The 24,887-nt window shown below is 38.2% G+C and overlaps 1 protein-coding gene across 5 annotated transcripts in view; it reads right to left on the bottom strand.

Moving 5' to 3' along the window:
* Positions 1-24,887, bottom strand: part of NALCN (sodium leak channel, non-selective) — a 228,454-nt gene that overhangs the window by 7,586 nt on the left and 195,981 nt on the right. For all 5 annotated transcript variants that reach the window (XM_039730481.1, XM_039730485.1, XM_039730483.1 and 2 more), the window contains 19 exons: positions 24,495-24,586; positions 24,211-24,333; positions 21,699-21,755; positions 21,214-21,334; positions 20,981-21,112; positions 19,136-19,303; positions 17,873-17,977; positions 17,066-17,172; positions 15,027-15,147; positions 14,836-14,934; positions 11,315-11,408; positions 10,676-10,782; positions 10,199-10,273; positions 7,377-7,496; positions 6,313-6,381; positions 4,025-4,173; positions 3,243-3,336; positions 2,209-2,341; positions 1,588-1,703 (listed from right to left, as the gene is read on the bottom strand). In XM_039730481.1, coding sequence (XP_039586415.1) covers positions 1,588-1,703; positions 2,209-2,341; positions 3,243-3,336; positions 4,025-4,173; positions 6,313-6,381; positions 7,377-7,496; positions 10,199-10,273; positions 10,676-10,782; positions 11,315-11,408; positions 14,836-14,934; positions 15,027-15,147; positions 17,066-17,172; positions 17,873-17,977; positions 19,136-19,303; positions 20,981-21,112; positions 21,214-21,334; positions 21,699-21,755; positions 24,211-24,333; positions 24,495-24,586 — 2,082 coding nt within the window. The remainder of the gene's footprint in view (positions 1-1,587; positions 1,704-2,208; positions 2,342-3,242; positions 3,337-4,024; positions 4,174-6,312; positions 6,382-7,376; positions 7,497-10,198; positions 10,274-10,675; positions 10,783-11,314; positions 11,409-14,835; positions 14,935-15,026; positions 15,148-17,065; positions 17,173-17,872; positions 17,978-19,135; positions 19,304-20,980; positions 21,113-21,213; positions 21,335-21,698; positions 21,756-24,210; positions 24,334-24,494; positions 24,587-24,887) is intronic.

Raw genomic sequence — 24,887 nt, 5'->3', positions numbered from 1 at the left:
CTGTAAGGTGTTCCACATCAGAGAGATTCTGTCAGTGCTGGGCACCATGGATTCAGAACTTTCTGCCCCCATGAGTACAGACTCCAGCTTCCCTCTCCAGCACAGCCATGAGCCAGCTACAGACAACCAACTACTTTTACCATAATGTCGATTGCATTCAAATCTCAGTGATGTCATGAATCATTCAGATGATGATTTAATTTGTGTGGGCATCTGAGCAGCTCAGCCTGACAGATGTTTTTCTCATTTCAGAATCACAGAATGGTTGAGGTTGGATGGAAACTCTGGAGCTCACCTTGTCTCACCCCTCTGCTTAATCAGGGTCTCCTAAAGCCAGGATCAGGTCCAGATGGCTTTTGAATATCTCCAAGGATGGAGACTCCACAAACTCCCTGGGAAAACCTGTGCCAGTGCTCAGTCATCATCACAGTGACAAACAGTTCCCTGATGTTCAGAGGGATCCTCCAGTGGTTCAGGTTGTGCCTGTTGCCTCCAGCCTTGTCATTTGGCATCCCTGAGCACAGCCTGTCTGTGGGTCCTCTTTGCACCCTCCCTGCAGGTATTTATATACATTGATGGGATTCTTCTGAGCCTTCTCCAGGCTGAAGAGTGCCGGTTTTCTCAGATTTTCCTCACAGGAGACTTGCTCCAGTCTCTTCATCATCTTTGTGTCACTTTGCTGGACTCTGTCCAGTATGTCTGTGCCTCTGTGTACAGAGGAGCCCAGAACCAAACCAGGATTCCAGCTGTGCCCTCACCAGTGCTGAGCAGAGCCAAAGAACCCTCTCTGTCTTGGCCTGCTGGCAGTACTTTACCTAATGCCACCCAGGATACCACTGGCTGTCATTTCTACAAGGTCAGTGGTGGCTCATGTTCATTTTGGTGTTCACTGGGGCCCCCAGGTTTTTACTGCCAAGCTGCTTTCCAGCTGGGTGGCCTCAGCACGTACTGTGCCTTGGTTTATTCTTCAGGTGCAAGACTTTGCAGTTTTCCTTGCTGAACTTCATGAGGCTTCTGGGGCCACTGAGGGTCCCTCTGGATGGCAGCACGACTCTGTGGCATATCAGCCACTCTGCCCAGCTTGGTGTCATCAGCAAATGTGCTGGTGGTGCCCTCTGGCACTCTGTCCGTGTCATTAATGAAGATATTGAACAGGACTGGAGCCAGTATTGACCCCTGGGGCACACAACGAGTTCCTGGCCTCCAGCTGGAACCTGTCCTGCCAACCCTCACCCTCTGGGCCTGACTATGCAGACAGTTTTCAGTCTACTTCATTGTCTTCTCACCCAGCCCATACTTGATTAGCCTCCCTATAAGAATTTTGCAGTGCTGAAATCTCAGCAAAGATTTGAAGATCAGACCTATAAACAGGTATGTTTGTTTGTAAAACTGCTATTATAAGCACTTCACAGAATACAGTTTAATACCTGAAGGACCATGAACAACATTAGACCATACTCACATCTCAAATCTAAACAGTAACTGCTCAGAGAATGTTGCCACACTTTTCCCCCCTCATATTGCTTTTCAAGCAAAACTGGTAATTTATTTATCTCTTCTTATTATCAAGAAGTTATTATTTCTTACCTCTCTTTTGTCATCGACCATGTTCCATATAATTTGAAAATGCCTTAGGTCATTATAACTTAAAAGCTGATCTTCTTCAGTTGAGTAAAACAATGAGAAATTCTCCACAATGATAGCTGAAAACCACAAGAAGAAAATACACCCTAAAGAATGGCTACAGTTACATTGTAACATCTAATTCTGTTGTGCAAACTTCACATTACAAATGCCTGTATGCGAAGACAAGGAGTTGGAGTGCATAATACACTGTCTTGCCACACCAATATTCACCATGCTTTTTAAAAGCTGTATCTTAAATGCTTGTGAGATGCCTAATCTAACATCTAAACTCAATTAAGTGAATTCCAATGATGTTTGAACAAAGGTTAACTGAAGAAATAAAAGCTTAGACAACAGTGTTCTGTAGGCCAACTCTACTCTACAAATAGAAAATATCTCTTTGTTCCAAAAGCTTTCCTTCCCAAACTTCTTGAGCTTTAGCATTCCCATGCCAAAGAAGTATCAAAATCATTATATGCACGCAAGGTACAAGGTAGCCTCACACTGAACAGCACAACAGACTCGCATCTAACATATTACATGCCAAGATGTACCTTGTTATTAATGTCTATTTTCACTTACCAACAAGCAAATTTAGCATGATGTATGCAATGATGACATAGAAAGAACAGAAATACATAAGAGCACCAGCATAATTTCCACAGTCTGTTTTCCAGTAGGTGCTGTTATCTGGTGTACAAAATGGAGGCTGAACCTTCAAAACAAAAGAAAACAAAGTAAAATAATAATAATAGTAATAACAGTAATAATAATAATAATAATAATAATAATAATAATAATAATAATAATAATAATAATAATAATAATAATAATAATAATAATAATAATAATAATAATAATAATAATAATAATAAAAATTTAAGGCTATTATTTCTTTAAGGCTTCCAAATTAGGGAATAATACTGTGGCCAATATTGTGGGCAGGTTGTGTTTCTTCCATTAGTAGATAAGTATCAGGAAAGAGAGAGAGGTATGACAAAAAAGGCTGAGGCATAGATCTTACTGCCATACAGAGGGCACATTGTGCATTATGCCACTGCACAGGAACAAGCTGGTGCTTTGAAGCACAGTGATTTTCAAAATGTTTCTTCCCTGATCATTAATTTTAAAAAGGACAGGCATATGGTCTTCCTTGCAATAGAAAGCATGGACAAACACTTACTTGGGCAAAATATAATATTCAAGGAGGAATTTTGAGGTCATCAAGACTATCATTCACATGGAATAAGCCAAAGTGCAGGAATCAAAGACAAGGTAAATCTGAAAAGACACCTTGCCCCAGTCAAAGCACAGATAATAATGAAAAAGGGAGTTACTGCATTTCTGATTTCCAAACTGGCTGTTTATTTTTGATTTTAAATCATCTAATGGCCTAGCTCCACGAAATACTGTAATGTGAGTATGAGACTGGAACTGCAATTTGTGCATCATGTTCTGAAGTTTAGTGAACATTATTTTCTTGAAGAGATAAAGGCAAGCCAAACATTCCTTGTACAAAGTTAAGATACTGAAAACAGTTTGAGATGGAAGGGTATCTCTCATTTCTTGAAGTATTTCTTGTCTCATTTCTTTATCTCTGGCAGTATTGTAATTACCATGCAGTCATGCATAATTTTGTTCCAGTCTTCTCCAGTAACTATTCTGAATAGTACAGTAATAGCCTTGCCAGCTGATGAAAAATTTGCATGTCTGTTTTAAAGAAAGAGAGAGAGAAAAATTGAGAGTGAGAGATCATTTCACTTCCCAGAATTAAAACATTGCCAAGAAAAAAATGTTTCCATTTTCTACTGTTCTTCTATTTTAAACTAAAAATAATTAAAGTATTATTGGAATGATCCCATTGAATTATTTATTTAATGACTTAAGATACAATAACTGAACTCTAGCTCAGACAGAGGTTTGAGTATTTTAGCTCATTTGATCAGAGGACTAAAGAAAACTCAAGGCCAGATCCCATTTCCTGTCTCCATTTTCTTTTGTAAGCCTGATGATGACTGGGAAATCTCCAGCTAACAGCCTGTTCTAAGAACTGCCTCCAGGAACTGGATCCTGTTCCTGGGTGATGCCAGTAAGATGCAGTTGGTACACTGTGTTTCAGCATCTTGTGGGCAGGCATGGTACTGCCTGGATCATGTTACAGCTGGCATAACAAAGAACAACTCTCAGTCTGCTCTGGGTTGGATCAGGTGTCATTTAGTCCAATGCACAAGGACTGGAAAGATGGCTCAATGCCTCCTATCAGAAATTATGTTTCGAGCTCTTCAGCCAGACCTGCAGATCTGTCTGTTTTTTACCACAGATAAACTTCTCTAGCAGAATGTGATTTCTTCAGGCTGTTTAAAGAACATCCCTGTGAGGTAGGAACTCCATACTGTACCTGTTAATGTTTTCTCCATATTTCACTGTACCAAATAACACCACTCCAGCAAAAGCATAACAAAGAAGCAGTAAGAACATGCCCACTATGATGAAGAAACTCTTGTACATGCTGACAACCACAGTCAGGAGAAGCATTTTCAGTGTTACCTGGAAAGACAGAGAAAAAGCAATCCATGACACCATTCAGGAAAGCAAAGATAAAACATAAATGTGAGTTCTTGCACTTGCCATTTTGACAAATCCTTTAGCTACATTCATTAATGGATGACCTCAGTAAAATGCTACATTATGAATGTGATTTGAACTGTGTGTGCTTTTTACTTGTTACAGACATCAGCATATCTTCCTCATTTACAAAGTCAAGATGTTGCTCCTCAAAAAGTAATAGAGGATAATACAGTGTAGGATATTACAGTGATGGTACAGCATAAGCTTAACTATAATATCCTAGGATCAGTATTCTCCTGAAGTATCAGCATTGGCATTTCATGAACAGTGGTGCAGTGAACTACTTTGGGCTTATCTGGAAGTGATCATAACTGTTAGACAGAAACCACAGATACTACTGCCCACCTAGAGAAATACTTTCATATATACAGAAGATTTCCTTAAGACCAGTGCAGCTTTTTAAGCCACTAATTTCTCATGGGAGTTTGTGAATGACCAGAAGCCTTCCAGTACCTAAGTGGGGGTGACAAGAGAGCTGGAGAGGGACTTTTTATAAGAGCATGTAGTGACAGAACAAGAGTAAGTGGTTTTTAGCTGAAAGAGATGAGGTTTAGATTTTGTATTGGGAAGAAATTCATTGTGAGGGTGGTAAGGCACTGGAACAAATTGCCCAAACAAGCTGTGGATGCTCCATTCCTGGAAGTGTTCAAGGACAGGTTGAATGGGGTTTTGAGTAACTTGGTCTGTTAGCAGGTGTCTCTACCCATGGCAGAGGGATTGGAATGAGATGATCTTTTGGGTCCCTTCCAACCCAAACCACTCTGTGAGTCTGTGATTCTGTGAAGTTGGCCAAAGAACACAAAATGAGAGCATAATTTTGAAAACTTCATAGGCTGTGTGCCTTGATAATAGATATTTCTTTTCCATGCATATATATTTTACATTTTACTCTTGATAAATTATTGCCCTAGATTGTCCTAACACTTTAAAATACTTTGGATATGACAAAAAAATTCCCTTTAATGGGACTGAGGGTGTTATTTTTCTTTACAATCATGCCAAATTCCTACTGACCTTTAGTCATCACATTGCATCAGGACGGATAAATTAGTGAAACTAATACAGCTGGCAACATGAAAGTACAAATGACTAGGTTAAAACCTTGAAGAAAACTTTAGAATCTATCAGAAAGCTTTGAAGGCAATCACTTGGTCTGGCTGCATAGGAGAAGCAAGGATTTTTCATTTGACTTCCAAGGCTCAACAGGCTCTGTGTAGTCTGATTTAAAGAAAACTTTTTATCTTTACTGAACAAACCCTTTGACTTACTGTTCTTAACCCTGGCAACCAGTACAGCAGTTTTTTCATCACATTTACTTTAATATCTCAGACTTCATAGAAAATATTTGCATAGTCTAAGAAGTTCTACAGCAAGGGAATGCAGTGTCACCACTTGTTAAATAAATGTGTTTGTTCTCTGCTTATGCTTTTTCTGCCAGTCTATGCTCAATTACAACAGAGAAATCCAAACACAAAAGAAATGTAAACTTGAGAAGTTACTAGCTTTGTCACCATCCCAGTGTTTCCAGAAGAACATCTTGGCCCAAAATTGTTTTTAAATTCAATATAAATCCTTTATTGTGACAAGACATAATTGTAGAGACAAAAGACACAGACCTGCACTCTGGAAAAAGAAACTTTTTAAAGAGAGCACTATCATAATAAGATGATGCATTCAACCACCACTACAATAGTCTCGCAGTGAAAATAAAAAAACCAGCATGCCCATCACACCTCACTGAAATGGAAAGGGCTGAAAGAAGCACAGTGTTATGTTCAGAGTTCTAGAGAGCATTTTTAAAAGCTGTGGTATTGCAGCTGCACTTTGTTTCCTGAAAAAAATCAGCTTTTCCAGTAATCATAGCACTATTATACAGTCTACTTAAAATCCTGACATTATAAATACAGCATGTAAAGTTGCAGACTGCTGTTTAACTGTTTGAATTTTTTTTTTGCCTAGAAAACAGAGCCTTACAGAATTTGCATGAGTTGCACAGCATCTAGTCCTTTAACCTATTCGTTAGAAGAGCAGTAATCGGAGTTTCTAGTTTATACTTACATGCTTCCCACAAATGGAGAAAAACCTGAAGACAATTACACATGCTCCCATCATGTATGTGTATGCATTCTGGAACACAAACACAAAAGACTTAAAACATGGTCCCCCAGGAATCTCTTGAACAGACCATGATAACTGATTTTTTAGTAATGTAGGGCAGTCCTCATATGAAATAAGAGAAATCATAAATGATTAGCAACAATATAAAGAACACAAACCCAGCCTCCCCACACATCAAGCCAAAAACCCTTCAGTCCTCTATTAATTATGTCCATCAGGCCCAGTGCACTTGTCTAGGAAGCTGCTGGATTACAGAAACTCCCCAGGCCTTCCAAGCTACTTAGTAGCAGGAATGTCAGGGAACTGTGAATGTCAGGGCAAAATGACTAGTCACATGAAACAGGTTTTTCTTCAAATAGAACATGGGGCAGACAAGAGAAAATCCTGCAGACATTATAGGGTTGTGACTTTGACAACTTGTGACTGATGACAATTATCAACCATCCCTTTTCCTTCCCCTGTAAATAAAGAAACCAGGAGTGTAGTTAAATTTTTAAAATTGGTGTGAAATGAAGCGAGAGCTGATTTCCTCCCCTCTCTCCTTCATGTCTTCTTGATTTAAACACTGCCCCTTATAACCAAAACCAGTGGTACAGAATCACTGTTGGGTTTGGGAGGGTTTGTATAGTTCAGCAGTTTTGAACCTTTTTCCAGTCCTCCGGTCCTGTTTGTATTCTGTGCCTTGCCTCTTTCTTCATGCTCATAAGACCTTTGTTAGCAAGTGCTCTCATTCTCTTCAGTCTCCTTTCTTTTGTCACTTACAAACCTCCTAAAGGCTTGTTTCCTACCACATTTACAGACTCTAACTTGCATCAGTAAGACAATTTTTGCACTACATGATTGTACAAGACAATCATTCTTAGCATCAAGCTTAGTTTCTTTCAGACACATTTCAGCCTTATTAAACTCTCAAAGATTTATCTGTACATATAGCAGCAGTCCCCCTGCTGGTGCCTCAAGATAAAATAATTTCAATCACTGGAATTGCATTTTGTGTATCTTACCAGTAAGGCAAAATGAAGTATGACCCATATAACTCCAAGAGATGTCACCAAGAGATCATACCGATTTCTTCTGCTCTGCCAGAAGCCAGAAGGTGACATAGCAATAATCTTCATTGTGACCTATGGATAAATGAATTTCTCACTTGTAATGAAGAAATTATTATTCCTTGCAATGAGATCCTTTTCCATTCTCCAAAATGTTTGATTGGGTTCATTTTATGAAATAGTTTCAAACAACAAGGGGCAAGTTTCACCTCAGCTAAATATTCCCATGTGGACTACCTGGATAATAGTAGCTTCCCTTAGGTGGAGGAAAAGTGGTACAGATGACCAAGACCAAGGGATGAACAGCATTCCGAATTGTCTCTCTACCTGCTTCAAGTATCTAAGACAGGAGTGCAGCTAAGCACCTCAGACTGAATGCTCAATGTATAGACTGCTGAGGTGAATGTGGGGTTTAAACAGCTTGATGTTAAACAAGTCATGTCAATAACATGTAGCTAAAAAAGGTAGCAGTATCCTATCCAGCTAACTGTCTGTAAGCAAGATAAAATCACATCAAGCATGTCTGAACTCAGGAATATAATTGTGTTCTGCAGCACCTACAGTTCAAATTTATTAAAAAGCTTTCCTATATTGCAAATATTTCTTGCTTTAAGGAATACTCTATACTCAGCAGCATCTGTACTCAGCAGCATGGAAGAGAAAAAAGCTAAGAACAGTAAAGGCAGTATATTTGACAGTGTACCTGGTAAAAACAGCTTCGAAAGTGTTTGACATTTCCAATTTAGGTAACAGGAATGCAGATGAGAAGCTCAAGAATAGATACTAATAGTTACAGAAATAGTCACATCAGGTAATGGGTACCAAAGTAGAGTGATGCATGTAGAGGGAACATCTAAGAGTTTCTCACACACAAGTCAACTAGTCATATTAAATCTCAGAACAGGTTATGAGTTACTGTATAAAGGCTTTAAATGTCAGGCATTCATTATGTTATTTTTTCTATCCCACCTTGCAACCTTGCCATTTAACATTTCTGAAAACAAAACCAAATATAAGAGGACACTAGCTTGAGGTAAAAGGCTGATTTTCCAGTTAGCTTTTTGTCTTATAATGTTTTTCTGAAGCCTGACTACAAAGTGAACAATATGGTCTCTGAATCTCTAATTACCACTTGAGTTACTAAGGTATCTTGCTTTCAGTTACCTGAGATACCCTAGAGAATTGAAGATGGATGGATGGGTCTGGCAGGGATGACATAAGACCTGTAAATGTCCCTGGCCTTCTGGAGTGGCTAGTAGAGGTAACTGAATCTCACCCTTCATCTCTCTCAATCACAGTAACAGCTTAAACACCTACCTCACATATAGAATTTAAACATATATCAGGTGTCCATAATCTTGAACTGAGTACCACACCATGGAAATAAAAAAATCACATCTCCCTTTACTCTGTCATCATCAGTGTGGTAACAAAAGTGAGATCTTCAAATTCTTCCCATTTTCTATACCACATATATGATGTGAGCAGTAGAGGTTTGAGTTGTTAGATTGGACACAGGGCCATCAGCAATGCAGAAAGCAGACTGTGACCAGACTATGCTGCATTATGGAAGATCTTGAGCAGGAAGCTGCTTCCTCTCTTCATAAATTGTGTGCACTCACAGTGTGATAGCTTGCCTGTTGAGACAGTCAACAAATTTTTCCTGCCTCTGACAAAGTTCCTTTGAAATTCTAGAAGTGTATTTGTTTCCCCTGGCAGTGTAAGAGAAAAAAGTATTTCCAAAGACATAGTTACTAGGTAAATTAAAACCTGCCCGTGTATGACACAAATAAAACTTTTCTGTGTTTGCTCAGTCTCTCCAGAGATATTGATTTCTCCTGGGTAGGGATAAAAGAAGCAACAACATGGACACACTCTAGCTACAGCTGCTACAAGGTATTCGCTTCATTTTTTATTCATCACTACTGGCAAAACCTATCAATGGAACATAGGAACTGTCAGATTGAATTAGAGCAGTGGGAAACATAGTCTACTATCCTGTTTCTGATAGTGGTCAGTTTCAGCTGTTCAGAGGGGACTGATGAGAAAAGTAGTCAACCAAAAACTTTAAAGAATTATGTACTATCCTAACCACAGAGGAAGCATCTTCTTTAATCTTAAATGGATATTCTTATACATTAAAAAAGTATATGTTTTCCAAAATGTGTTTAAATCATTAGATTCTAGTCTTATGAAAATAGGCTAAATACATCTTGCACAATTTGTAATTACAATATTCTCGTAGACAGAGAACTGCTACCACACTGGAGCCAGACTTGTGCAGCAAAAGATAGACAATACTGGAGCTGGAGAGTAGCTTATAAAAAAAGATATTAAAATGAAGTATGATATTTAAAACAAAACAAAGCTGAGAGAGGTTTGATTTTATCAGAGGTACAGAATAGTGGGGATTAATACACCAGGCAAAACATAAATGGATGAAGCAGAACTTCTGCGAGGCAACACAGACCTTTTGTTGTATGGAGGGAATGTTCTACAAGGAAAGAGTTCACTGGGTTCACCAAAGCACACTGTTAAATACTCAGCCTTGAATATATATAAAATGCTCAACACAATGCTCAAGGTTGTAGAGAAGTATAACACATTAAAAGTTTCTTCTTACAATACATGTTTAAAGACAAGTGACATAGAGAACCCTGAATGTGCACATTCAGAAACAAACACCCCAGTGAAGAACGAGAAACATCCCTAAAGACAAAATGAAATATATACATACAAGTCTTAATCTCAAGAAGTCAAAAAATATATTACCTTACCTCAAGGACAAAAATGAAGGTGAAAACAACAGACATTGTAGCTAAAGGCACAGTTACTGGATCTGCAGCATCCCACTGAAAAGTAAGCATAATCCATTAACAGAAGAATAGCTGTTAAACGGAATAAACGCCTCTTTATTGCCTTAAATTTTCTTAAGGGTTTTGTTAATGACTGAATTTCACTTTAAAATGTACTCAGAAAGGAATGGCATTTTGGTGTACTCTTCTCTCTCAGATTTGCACCTTAACTAGAAATTATAAAGAGTGGACCAGACTACAAAAAGGCAGAAATTGACTGAGCTCCACAAGTAACAATTAATCTACAGCGATCTATGCTAACTGAGATTGCTGTATCTAGAAATCACATTTCCTCGCATTCATCACACTAATGGCTCAATTGATCATTAATTGGTGTTAGGAAATGTGCAAACACATGCTGTACTACTGTAATGAAGCGCTTAAAAGAAACACAATTACCTTAACTGATAACAACACAGACTGGGCCAGAACAAGTACAGCAATAGTTCTCTTAAAAAATGGATGCTGAGTTATATCATACATCTTCGCCCTAAAGCCATCGTTATCTGAAAAAGAAAGAGTTTGAGGAGGAGAGTTAAAATATACAGTAACATTCCCCCCTCTTTCTTGACATATTTTCCATGTTCATTAGAGGCAAAGTAATCTTTTCCCATTTTCAAAATCAGTTTCTAATTTTCTGCCACAATTTTCCATATCAAATAGGGCTTCTGAACATATAATTTCAAATACCGAACACCAGTGTTGCATGAAAGCTTTGGTACTTTTAGGGCAAGTGCATCATTCAACTGCTGTCAGGTTAATACATTCCATTCATATCGTTACAGCCAACTGCAAATATTTTTCATTTAGAAAATAAATTTTTCATTAAGGCTTATCCTAAAACCATCGAAGCACAACCTTTTTAGGGTTGATTTTAATAGTCTTATGGAGAGATCTGTAGTTGGAGCCAGTTTCCACATTAACTTATGCACAACCTCCTAGTGGCCTCACGATTACAATTTTAATTTGAATTGCACACTCCTGGGGAATTATGAACACTAGGGCTCAACATGAATAAAATCAAAATATCTTTGATACCCGGACGAGGTGGGAGATGAAGAGGTTGTGCTATCTTCAGTCTGCTTTTCAGATCTTCCCATCGTCTCTGATCTACAGTCAGTAAAGCTGTCCCCTTAATAAACAGAGAAGCATATAAAGCTTTTGTCATTTAACAGCACTGCAACATGAAAACAACATTCTCTCTGGTGCCTGAAATAAAGTTACATACACAACTTCCCTTAAATAACACACTGCTTGGGGAAAGGAGCCTGAAGTATCAGCTGTTACCCAAGAGGATTTCTGGATGCATTAGCTGTGAGTTTCTGGGACTCAACTCAGCAGGCACAGTTGCTGCTCTTTGTAGCAGCAGCCCATTGTGTGCAATGAAACACTGCAGGAGGTCTTCCATTTGACTAAATGTCATTTGCCAGGAAGCAGAGTGGTGGATTTTGTCTGGACTTTGCAGTAGAAAATCCTGTGACTTACTAGTGCCACTAGTTTCTTCAGGGAAGGAGCCCTCCAGGAGACCACTGCTGGTCTCCACAGCTCTTCTGCTTGGGGTGTAATTGAAATAAAATAATAGTATGCTATGAATCTGCAAGAGCTCTCCACAGAGGAAGCACAAAGAGAGGTGAAGACACCTTTAGGGTGGATGGTGGTAGCTAGTAAGGTGTATAAATGTTCACATAACACAGAAAACTTCAAAGAGAATTGAACGTTATCTAAAATGATCTTCAAAACAAAATAAGTTCCTTATCACTTTAGAGAACTGTAAAATCTCACAGAAGGATTCTAGAGTTACAAAAACAAAGGAGACCTTTTCAAGGCATAAGTCAAAATCCTGTCTCGCAGACACCTGGCTCCGGTCCCTGTCAGAAAGGAGCCACATTGAACTAGGTGAGGGCTGGCATGATCTTCACCCTTACTTGGGCATTGGCTTGTGTAAATGCTGGAACTGTGGCTGACTATGCAACTGGTAAGGTCAGGATTTCTCCCTCTCAGTGAACGTGATCTCTTTATGGAGCTGTGTCCCTAGATAGTACCTGGTACCTTCCAACATAAAGCGGAGAAAGTGAAGATGTAAAGATGCTAACTACTCCTGTCAGGCCCAAATGGCACCATTCAGAAACACTTAGATCAAAAGGCAACACATTCACCCTTCAGGAGTGTGTCTGGTTTATATTCTTGGAGATTCTTCACTGCAAACAAGACAAAATGTGGCAAAAAAGTGGACTTCTGTAAAATCTAGTGGTGCCAAATTACTTTTTTGCTCAGAAACTGCAAGTTTCACAAGCAGGATCATCATAAGGGAAGCACAGAGCAGAGCATGGTGAGCAGGGCTAGGGCTGGAGGAGCTCTGCTTGCATTTGGGCTTCAGCTCAAAGTGCCAGCTAATACTTGAGTTGTTCACATCTTCACTGCTGCCTGAACTCCTGGCACTCAGGAGCTGTGACAAGTGATAGCTGGGGACTAAAATGGGGTTAGGGGCTGGAATAATTTCAACTATTGCACTGTCACTGGGACAACCAAGGACAGAGCCCAGAGCTTGCTGTGGTACTTCCCAGTCCAACGCTTCCACACTTGCAGTACCAGCAACTCATATGAAAAACTAGAGCATATCTGAAATGATTACAAATTTTTATTTTTAGAAAATTGTTCTAATGTAAAACAATTTGTTCAGTAGTTGCCCAACTCTGACCCTCATCAACAGCTCCTGCATTTGTTCTAACCGTATATGAGCCATGAATTTTCTTAAGAAAATATCTACTTTAAACACTAATACCTTGGTCAAGTAACTAGTTTTAAGAAAATGTGACTGAACCTCTTACTGTGGATTGTTTTGCTCTCCAATTTCTGGGCTAATTTCCAGTCATCTCTCTACATATTTTTTTTAGTTTCTGGACTAAATATTTTACATGAATATTAATTGGGCTGAAACTCTTGCCCACTTAATTAACATTAATCTTTTCAACTCAAATCTGAAAACATTTTCTTTCTCCATAGTAAATACATAAAAAGTAATGAGGAGTCAAGGAAAAAAAAGAAAAACAAACATTACATGCCACTGCTGGTTACTAAGAAACAACTGAAGAAACTGAACCAGAAGATATAAAAGATTTATACTTTAAATATCACGTGAATTCTATAGAATGTGTCTACTGATGTGTCTGTTCAGCATAATTTACAGGGAACTGTTACTAGTGAGCAAGGACAAAAAGCATAAAGCTTCTTGTGTTCATCCATGTGTTGAAAAATTTGAAGGAAAAGTAATATTGCACAGATGAACAAAAATTGACAAAATTATCTATAAAATCCAGTGTAGTTCTCATACTGCAGAAATTCCAGCTTTGTTAATTCACAGTCAAAATTTAGTGAATAAGAAAAGAAATTATTCATGCATTGCTCCTTGTTCTCTAGAACAGATATATTTTAACAGGAATGACTGCACTTTATCTTACCAAAATTACACTGATGTTATGCAAACATAAAAACACCTTCAAAACAGTAGAGGTTTTAGGCTATTTATTTGGCTCACAAGCTGCTTGACCCCACTTCATGATGCCTTGCTTGCCCACAGTAACGTGCTGCTTGGTTCCCTTTCAGAAGGAGTCAAGTGGTTTCCCTGATGGATGAACTCAGTGGTTGTATTTGCTACTGGGCTTGGGTCAGGGCCAGAGCCAGCACCCAGCTCAAGAACCAGCACACCAGGCTGTCACACATCTCCATGTCCCACAGCATGTAATCATCCTTTCCCTTCAGAGCCATCAGTGGTAAAAATCTAATATCTCATTAATTTTGTGACTTTGAACTGGAAGAGGAAAAAATTAATAATTTTGTCTCTACGCCTCAGAGGCACCACAAGAGGTCCAGAAAAACCCCTCAGAATAAAGGTTGTGAAGTGTGCGTGCAGCAATCCCATCCAGAGGATTCTACCTTTTAACAAGTGTAGACATGAGCTGCTCTGAAACAATTCCCTTGAGGGCAGGTTTCTTCTACTTTTCAGAGTAATCCAAAAAGCCCATGTGAACTTGCCCAGAACACTAGCTACCTTTTTATTTGAGTGATGGACAATTATTTTTACAATGTACTCTGTGGTTTGTAAAGAAAAAGCCACACAGCTTTACTTTGGATCTGAAATACTGCAGTGGCAGGGTTATTAAGAGATCCCCTCATTGCAACACAGGCAAGGGTAATACATCTTTTTATCTGCCACCACATGTATACCTACATCAAACTAAGCAGCATCTGTAAATACATAGTGCTTTATGTTCTGTTTCCATCTAGCAGCACAGCTGCACTAGAAATAAACTCTAACAGCTTTGATAGTGTATGTGATGGATTGCTGTCATCACAGGCTTTGATTTTCTAGAAAGTGTATCTGAAGATCAGGTGTATCTGAAGCCATATTTACAGTCTTGCAAAATGCAAGATTGGTACGCCAGTACTAAAGGCAGCTTTACCAGGTAACATAGACAGTGTCATATCAGTTTCAGATTTCTCAGAGAGCCAGTTCTACACTCTAAACCCTCTCACTCAGAATAAACCACCCTACTTAGTACCTTGTTTTCATTAAAATTAGCGATGACAACTCCAACAAAAAGGGTCAGTCCAATCATGCAGCCAAGGAATACAAAAACATGGATGTAGATTCCATGGATCTGAATAGACAGAAATGAGATTAATAGTTAAAAAAAATAAAACCCCATCGTTATTTGTTGCAGAATTCAAAGAGTCTGATGTGTTTCCTTACCGGCCCAACACGATGAATGATAACATCTCTGACTTCCACCCAGCCTTTTAATGACAGAACTTCAAATAGTGCCAGCATTGCGTTGCCCACATTATCAAAATTAAAGTTCCGAGGATTTGCCCTGAAATGCAGTACACAAGTGTAACCAGCAGTAAAGTTGTTCTATTAGTTACCTTGATTCTTCATAGTCTAACATTTAAATACTTTACAAAGTTGGGGTGAAAGCCTCTGAAATGTATCAAAGCTCCATATCAGGAATAAGAAAACAATAGCAACAGCAATAAATATGTAAACTTAATGTTTTAGATCCCTATGTATGTTTTATTTTCTTGCTCAGAATCTGACTGACAGCAACAAAACTTATGTTCAAGGCTGGGCTGGACAGGGCTTTGAGCAACCTGGTGTAGTGCAAGGTGTCCCTGCTCATGGTAAGATTCCTTCCAACTCAAAACATTCTATGACTCTATGTTGCTGCATTTTAAAGCTTTTGCCAATGAAATAAGAAAAATACATCACTGATGGAAAAAATTGATCTGATGGCATCATCCAGATTCTAAAATAAATTTACTTGCAGGAAATAAGTCACTAACCCACATAAAAGATTCAGACTCCATGGTCAGTGAGATTGTTTAGAAAATGCTGTTCCTATTTCATTATCATGAGGAACTGATAGCATAAAGCAAAACTTACTGAGAAGACACACCTTTCATGGCTTTCCTATACAATGTCCTCTGACCTTTTTTATCAGTTGATAATTCAAGAGAATGTTTCCAGATGAACATTAAAAGTACTCTCTTTGGGCTAGGTTAGCACGTTGCTCTGTCTCTACAATCCAAGCCAGATAATCCAAGGAGCCCAATGACTTTTCAATAGTTTATAAGGTAAATAATTGTATTCCAGAAGAGTTATTAAGTGTTTGGTGCTTCTTGTATCCAACCATTCAATGAAAAGAGAGCTCTCAGATGTAGATCTTTTTAATGCAGTCCTTATTCTGACATCTGGCTCTTGAAAATCTGGCCTGACAGCCAACAGGTGGTATAAATGTCTTTGTGGTAAAGCATTTTTCTGCAATAACAAAACATTCCCCAAAGTTTACAGTTATGCTGATTAAGACAGCTTTTACTTATTTCTGGACCAAGCTGAACAGGACTGAATTTGCTTACTCAAGGAAGAATTTTCTCTGAAGCATACAGAAACAAAGGCTTCTGCAGATGTCAGAGTTTTACTGACTGTTCAAATCACAGCACACTATTTCTTTAGTGTAGGGTGGCTCTGAATCTACCACTGCTGGCACATTCTTTATCCACACACATGGCCAATTAAAATAATTGTGGCTGTTAAGTTGATTTTGCAAAATGCCAACCAAATGAAAACTGTAAACAATTAAAAAGAGTGAGTTTTGCCTCTTCAGGTGCTGAAAAATATTAAATATATTAGAATACAAATGAAAAAATATACATTAGCTTTTAAATGAGTTTTACTGCACTTCTGCACCAGATAGACCACAAGGACTCCCTGCACTGGAAAAAGAAAGAAACTTATGGCTGGCATGGTTGATGGACATAGAAGATAAAGGCTGTTTTTAGACATGATATAATAATTTGTTTTTATGGTAGCTGTAGGCAGGTTGATTTCCATTTCTTTTCCTTCCCATCTTTTTCTATTTATTCTTAGACTCTATTGTTGCTTTATGGCTCTCAGGTTGCCTTTATAATAGTACTAAAGAATAACTAAGTGATGATACTTTTCAAGAAAATAACTCCCACTGTAATAATAACCAAATCAAATAAAATTCCTATATAGGTTCAGTACAAAGAGTGTTTTTTTCCTTCCTTTCTGGTTTATGAAATGGAGGTCAAGTCTGAAAAATGACATATATTTGGCTTTTTACTAAATATGCCAGAATTTTTACTCTTAGTATCATTTGAATTACAATAAAACCTCTCCATCAGTGATTTAATGTCATCACATTTGAGCCATTTTTTATTCACCAGCAGTTGCATTTTTGAAGAAACATAGGCCAAAGTGTAGCAACTCACCAGACTCGTGGCACCCAAAATCCAGGCTTTTTCTCTCCAGGTCTTAACTTTAAATTGAGATTTTTGGAAACACTTACATTTATTCTGAAGATGCCATGACAATCCTCCTATAGTGAAATAAACCACAACCTGAGATTAAACAGAAGCCTGTGAGAGATGCCAACATGCCAGCATTAACAGCACATTTGCCATGATGGGAAAGCAATATGCACAGCAATGAAGGGGTTTTTATGCCTGTGATTAATAGTCATGGACTTTACTGAAAGGTGTCCCATATACCCTTTTCCTTCAGGACTGACAGTGCTTTTCAATTTGCAAGACTACAAGGCCTTTCACCTCTTTCCTAAAGACCACTGCTCTCTTTAGGTCATGATGGTATTTCTCCAAATGGAGTAAGAAACACAAATAACTTTCTCCCTGTAACCCACATGGCATCCTCACTGATTTGGACCTCTAGCAGTCTAACCTGCTTTTCAGTTGTGGACCTAGAAATGCAAAGGCATTATTTTCCATGATGAATTCCATGTGCCATCCAGTCCTTTGCAGGTAACATGACATTCATTTGACAACTTTTTTTTAAGACAGTCCCCATTATTTGGACTTGCTTTAGTTTATATATGGAAACCCATCCTTACCCTCATTTGCTGACCTCTTAATCACTTTTTCCTCCATCATCCTCCTTCCGAATAAGAAAGCACCCAAGACCTCTGTTTCTCATATCATAGCTCTGATCGCCCCCCTTGCTCTCCCCAGCAGGCAAAAATGGCACAACATACCATCATCTTGAAACAGAAAAGCAGTTCTTACCCTAGAGATGATGTGAGGGTCATTGCATTTAGCCAGTTTTCCAGCAAACAGCTGCACTCCAAAACTTGCAAAAACAAGCATTAATGTCAACAAAAGAATAGAAACCTGCAAAGATGAAGTTGGACTTGTTAAACTCTTCTTATGCAGACTTGAAAAAGGGGGTCAGCTTCCTTGGTGAGCTGCAGGGAGGATTGTTTTGTGGTATAAACCTGGAGATATGGCTTTGGTAACAGACTTGTTTCTTTAGGTTCTGGCCCAGTAACCAGGTGTTGTGTTATATTAGTCTTATTTTTAACATGCAGATAAGGATATAAGCTTTCTTGCACTCATGTACCACCTGGCTAAATTCTGTATGCATTAGAACTTCCACTCACTTTAAAGGGATTGTTTGAGTACTTGCATATGTGCTACTTCTGTTTTGCTGATTCAGGCTAATTAATCTAATTAAGCCATTGAAAGATATTTGATTCCAGGATAGCTCCAATAAAGATAAGTATGAGCAAATTAAGATGTAAATATCTTTAATAGAATACAGTAGTTATGAAATGCCAATTGCCAAAGCCAGTTGCCAATGCCAACTAGCTTTATACTTTTTGTCCTTGCTCTATTACTGTCTGCAAATATTTTTTAGCTTAGTGTTTTATATCAACCTGACCTAGTAAAGCCTTCTGTTAAGGAATAAGATGGCTGTTGCTTAGGCTGACCAATACTACATAAGGTCCCAAGACAACAGATTATGTCTGATCAAGCAATCACAAACTCCACTGTTGTTCTTGTTACTGTAAGTATGGCAATGATCATAATAATAACAGCAATGACATAAGAATGAGATCCAGATCTGTGATGAACAGCTGTATTGTTTTCGGCTGCCTCTCAAGAAGCTTGAAGGTAGAGACCTGCAGCTCAGAAATCAGGTTTTAGTTTTGTTCTTGCAGTTTCCATACACTACTTCTCATATTCCTTGAACAACCAGAACTGTGAAAAAGGGGCAAATTTTCTTTCAGTAGTCTTCCTGTGTAATTATGACTAAAAGTATGCTAAACAAGTAATACAGTTTCTAAAAGAATTATTTTAATAGCTTTACTCAGTATGATTTACTTATATTCTAATTTTTAGCCTGTTTGGTCATCTGCAGTGATACCACAATGAAATGTAAACAGACAACAATGGTGAAAAGAATAGAAAACATGAGTTTTATATCAAAATGTTATCTTATTAGTCCTTCATATATTTTCATAAGAAAAAAGAATAATTGGCACATACCAAAAAAATTTCCTTGAAGCCACTAAACAGCTCTCGCACCACTTTCCTCATCTGAGGGACCAGTTTGAAGATTCGAAGAGGTCGGAGGCAGCGGAGCACCATTAAGAGCTGAGCTCCAGATTTGGCAGGGACATTCTGAGGCATCCAGCACAGGAATATCAAACTCACCTGGAGGTGACAGGACAGGAAGAGGCAAAGTAAGGTCAGGCTTACAGTGTCTTACTTGGCATACATACAGCACAGAAGGGCAATGAACTTCTCTACCTTAAAATTGAATAGTAAGGCAAAAGAGATCTAATTTAGAAAAAGGGCTTAGATCTCTTATGTCCTGGCTTATTGTCCTAACTAATTGGCATCAGCTTGTCTTTGTCTCGCCCTTTGACTCAAAATCCATTTTATATGCTTAATTAGATGGAATAGTTCCAAAAGGAGAAATCAATTTGGCTGACTCAGAACAGGGACACAAACTATATTCTTGGAGCAGGCAGCATTATTTCTCTCCCTCCTTCGCATTTCAGAGATTCTGTCCTGGAACTGAAAAATCTTCACCTGGAAAGTCTGTTAACAGTTTCCCTGACAGTTTTTCCTACCACTTTGTTACAGGCATAAGCTGTTTTGTCACCATGTGGTTTCATTACATGAATGTTATGTTTTTGGAAGTGTTTTCAAACAGCATTGTAACCTAAACAACCTCTGACAAGTGGTTATTGATTTACCGTCTCTTAAGTGCTTCTTATTTTTTAAAAGCCAGTGTTATGATAGGGTGACAGAGGTGAGAGCGTTACAAAGAAGAAAGTGCACAAAAACTGGAGGATCAAGATGAGATCACCAATTATTTAAAAGTTGATATAATTTGTTAAAAATAAAGTGATAAAAGTCAGCCACCCTTCCAAAACAAACAGATTTAACAGTTCTGCTGACTTTTTTCCACAGTCTTTTAGGATCACTGCAGACATATTTGGAATATTCTAACTACACCACCGAAATTTTTCCTTCAGACAAGCAGAGGGATTGTGAGATTTCAAGAAACTAAAGCACACAGGAATTATGCTTACTACAGTAGGAATTTTGTACAAGTATGCACATTTTAATTTATGCTAAGAATAGAATCTTTGATACAAATTGATCATGACAAATTTTATGCAGTACATCTGCCTGGTGGATTAATCTCTGAAAGATTTAATCTAAATCCATCAAAGCCATTTTTCTCAGTAATTTCTTAAGTTAGAAAATATTTCATACTGTACTGTACTGAGCACTGATTTTGACACATTCTACGGTGTTTACTATTGTATGTGAAGAGGAAATGGACACCCTCGTCTTGTATTTTAATGGAATGCAAGAGATTTCCCAGAAACTCTTGAGAACTGTTGAGAAACTTTTTTTCCTGAGAACCACTACTGATAGATATGGGATATGGGTTTCTTTGCTTTCTTCTATAGCAACACCAGCAACAAAGATGTGCCTTCTGTCAAATGGTAAATGGTTTTCAAACACCTTCAATAAAGCAGGAATACAGTTGAGAGGGGAAGAAGCAATTAATATCTATGAAACAGGTAAAATTAAGACTCTCCTGCATAAAAAGCCTGAAATGAGCTCAGAGTTCTCAAGTTTACTCTGAAGGAAAATCAGATCTGACACTTAAAACACATCAATGAATAAAGAATTAAAACGGGCCATACAACAACCCCACACTAAATTGCCAGGTGTTTATCACATCCATTTATCACTACTATTTGTATCAGGGTACAGAGACAAACTTCTTCACACTACTAAACATTTACATAACCAAATATATCAGAGTTAAGAATGCCACAAAAATCTTCCATAAATATAAGAACTTACAAGATATATAAATATGTCCATAACTCCTCCAAAGTCCCTAATGACAGCTGTTGGTGTAAAGAACAAGCCATCTGCCATAATCTTCAGATTAAGCTCAATGCTCATGAATATTACAAAAACATATTCAGCAATCTGAAAACAAAAGCAGAGAACCACCATAATTTAGGAACAGGCAGTGGAGAAAAACAAGGTGCCTGTGGTTCAGTAATTGTAAAATGATTCAGCGGCAGTACCTGGAGTGTTGGAGCATGCATAACTCTTCTAAAAGGGGATTCGAACATCATGGAAATGCAGGAGCATATTGTCACAATGATCATGACCCAGTCCAGGTAAGTAACCAAACCCAGCAAGTCACTGTGAATGATACATAAGGAAATGCCATTACAGAAATGCCCACAGCTCTGTGTACTTGCTTTGTGCCTACACTACAGTTCAATGCTTTCCTAAGAAAAATAAATTGAGCTGAGAAGTGTCAAAGATTTCAGTATTTCAAAAACGCGTAGTAAAACTAGAGAAGTTGCATGCTAGTGAAGAAGAAAAGTCTGATTAAAAATCCTCATCTTTCTCCCCAAACAACTCCATGGTAAGAAAAACCTTTTTTGAAAAAGAAAAAAGAAGACATACACATGTGCATGCACTTTTACACACATCCATGCACATGTGTGCACACATACTTCAGGCTTATGACACCAAGCAAAGTTACTTTTGCAGTGCTTACTAAAGCTGATGGTATTTGGTATTTTTCACAGCTCCAGTAACAGGATCTGTTTTAGAACTATAAAAAAAAAGAAAAGATACAGTCATTTACCATTTTATTTTTGTCAGCATTATAATTATACCATACATCCATCAACTCCAAGTAATTTCTGTCCAAAATCAAGGCTCCATTTTATCCTATCTGAATTTTAAATGTCTGTATAAGTTTCATTTAATTCTATGTAATTTCAGTCATATTATCAACACAACTAGGATCACTTTAACTCATTGCATACCTGTAATTCCTCTATGATTCTTTGAACTGACAGGTGGTTTTGAGTCTTGATTTTGTAAACAAGGACCTAATCTTGTAATTTTCTTGAGAATAAGGGGGATAACCTGCTACTGAATTTTAGGTAACAAAATGCTCTTTACAATTACTCCAAAACTTCTTGGACCATGGCTGGATGAAGCTCTGAGCAACCTAGCCTAGTGAAAGATGTCCCTGTCCAAGGCAGAGGGGCTGGAACTGGATGATCCTTAAGGCTCCTTGCAACTCAAACCACTCTATGATTCTGTGATCATATGATACCCTCAGTTAACACAAACACACACACAAACATACACACACACACACACATATGCACACACATCCTTCTACAAGCTCTATGTCTTTTATTACTTATTTAATCTTTTTCTGACTAATATTTTTAGATTCTCAGTATCTGAATTTTCCCACGTAATTACTGTGCTCTGCCTGCCATATCCAAACAGCCATTAGGCAGTCAAAGGGTAGAACCACTCTATAAGTAATATGCACATATCTAGGTGACATAAGTTAACTTCCTGCTGCAACAATTTATCAATTTCATACAAAACAGAATGATTGCTGCAGGAGAAGCTACATGAACACTTTCCAAGAAGCCTTCCCTGACCCACTGGTTATAGGTACTTTACTTATCTTCCAACTCCCAGAGGAAATCATGCCAAGACAGGATCTGCACTGACATATCCTATGTTTCATTGGAGAGCTCTAGCCATTGGGATGTGAAATTGCCATTACTTCCTTGCTGTTCTTAAAGTGAAAAATGGACTGAACTGACTTGAGGAATTACCACCAGAAAGATTTCATGGTTATGAATTACAGGAATGCACAGGACATCCAAGGAGAATGAGAAACATCTTCCACAGACCAGGTTCATCGACTTACACCAGTAAGCACACAGAACATACTGGATTAGGTGCCTTCCCACTGAAGCCACTGACTTTTGCTGCTTAAACTCTTGCCTCTCCCTACATTGTACATACCAGCATTCCTTAGCCTTTTTTTCATCAGAAGAAAATATGCATCCTATCAGTTTCTAGAATATCTTACTTGGTAAGCTAGATGGGATAAAAAATAAAGCAGGGAGGATTTAAGTAAATGAAAAAAAAACTGTTAAGAAAATCAGTTTATTCTTATAATTCCAAACATTTTATTTAAACTGTTTTAGTATAAATATCCTGTTACCATTGGGCACTTAGAAATGTTAAGAGGCACTGACAAATACTTGCTAAGTGGATTTGATTGACTGTGTGTTTTTTTTTTTTTTTCTGTTTTAATTTGCAACGCTTCATGGACCAGTGCGCCACAATCAAGTTAGCAGTTGCATAGAAAAGCGGGGATGTAGCTCAAGGACATGTCTCTACAAAGATGGCAGAAACTAAATGTAAATATGGTTAAAACTGAGTCTGTAACCATCCTGTCAGGCTAACTAGAAATAATTTGTTGAAGGGCACAGAGAAAATCAATGGTAAAACAGCTGCTGAAACCAGTCCTTCTAAGCACCAAGCCCATGGCCTTGAGCTATCTGATGTCTTACATTGCTCTATGCAAGGTGACATGCATTAACCCTTTAAAATCCTGGTGCTAGCAAGAGACAGAGGTTTAAAAAAAGAGTTATGAGATGACTTTATAGAAAGCTGCTTGTACATGGATTTTTTTATCTGCCACACTCACATATAACTACAGCTTAGTTGCTGAGTCTTCCTGGTTTTCATCTGGTTTCAACTTTTCTCCTTTTATCTCCCACAGCTGAACACCTCCCCAGCCCATTCTGAGTCCCTTTCTTTGGGCTACAGAGTATTTGGGTGAGCAGAGGTGCAACCCATTTCTCTTCACTTTTTTCTGTTCTATGAGTAACTGTTGGTGTATAAAAACTTCTTGCCTTATGATGAGAAATAAGAAGGGAAGAGCAAGCTGATTCCCAGACATCTACAAGTGGGAAACATTAGCCTTTCCCTTCAGCTCATGCCTGCAGTTTCCCCACAGTCTTGTCCATCTCAGCATCACAGGCTGCTCAAACACGTCTGCCCTAACACAGCATTTTATTGCTTCCTTTCATCCAGCAGCAAGATACACCACAGACACTGGCTGCCAGCTTGTGTGGTGACCACACTGCATGCAGTTTTCCTTGGAAAAGGAAAGTTAGAGCTTGTCTGAGGACGTGAAGGTAAGGACCCATGGAACCAATGTTGCTGTGAAATGAACTTACGCATTAAAGCGAGCCCGTACCACCACTCGGCAGAAGTTCCTGAATCTGTGCTCACGGCCAACTATGAAAAGGGGTTTATCAAAATACGGGTGATTCTCCCGCAGCTCCTCCTCCTGGACTTTCCTTTTGAAAAAACATAAATTATTAAGTGTTACACATCATCCCTGGCAAAAATATCCCTTACACTTTGTTCCTTTTTTCATGTTGACTCTTAATACTTTTAACTTCATACAGAGAATAGTTAATACAGAAAATGTGCACTCAGACTTTTGATTTTTAAATACCTTTTCATTTCAGCTTGTTCTTTTTTTTCTTGGATCATCTTTATCTCACTGTCTTCTCTCTGTGCATTTCTGTATCTCACTGTGTTGGAGTGCTAGAAGCAAAATGATTCCTTTTAATCGAGGTCTAAGGGTTGTTATTTTTTAATGTTTCAGATGAAAGCAAGATACGGTATTTTACATAGAAATATTAAAATGAAAGATCTTTATTTCCAAATGTACTGCACATCAACTCAGTCAAGCATATTGCACAGTGTTTTCTATCTACAGCATAAGGCTCCTTATTTTCATCAAGGTTAATTTCAGTTCTAATTTCATGCTTGAGGCTCCATTCAATCTAACTTTTAACTTTAAAAACAGAGGTCCTGTAAGACCAGCCAACCTCTCTGAACTGGA

The sequence above is a fragment of the Passer montanus genome, unplaced genomic scaffold (genome assembly GCF_014805655.1).
Source record: "Passer montanus isolate IOZ18808 unplaced genomic scaffold, ASM1480565v1 scaffold72, whole genome shotgun sequence".
Taxonomy (NCBI): domain Eukaryota; kingdom Metazoa; phylum Chordata; class Aves; order Passeriformes; family Passeridae; genus Passer; species Passer montanus.
This window is presented reverse-complemented; position numbering and strand designations above follow the sequence as displayed.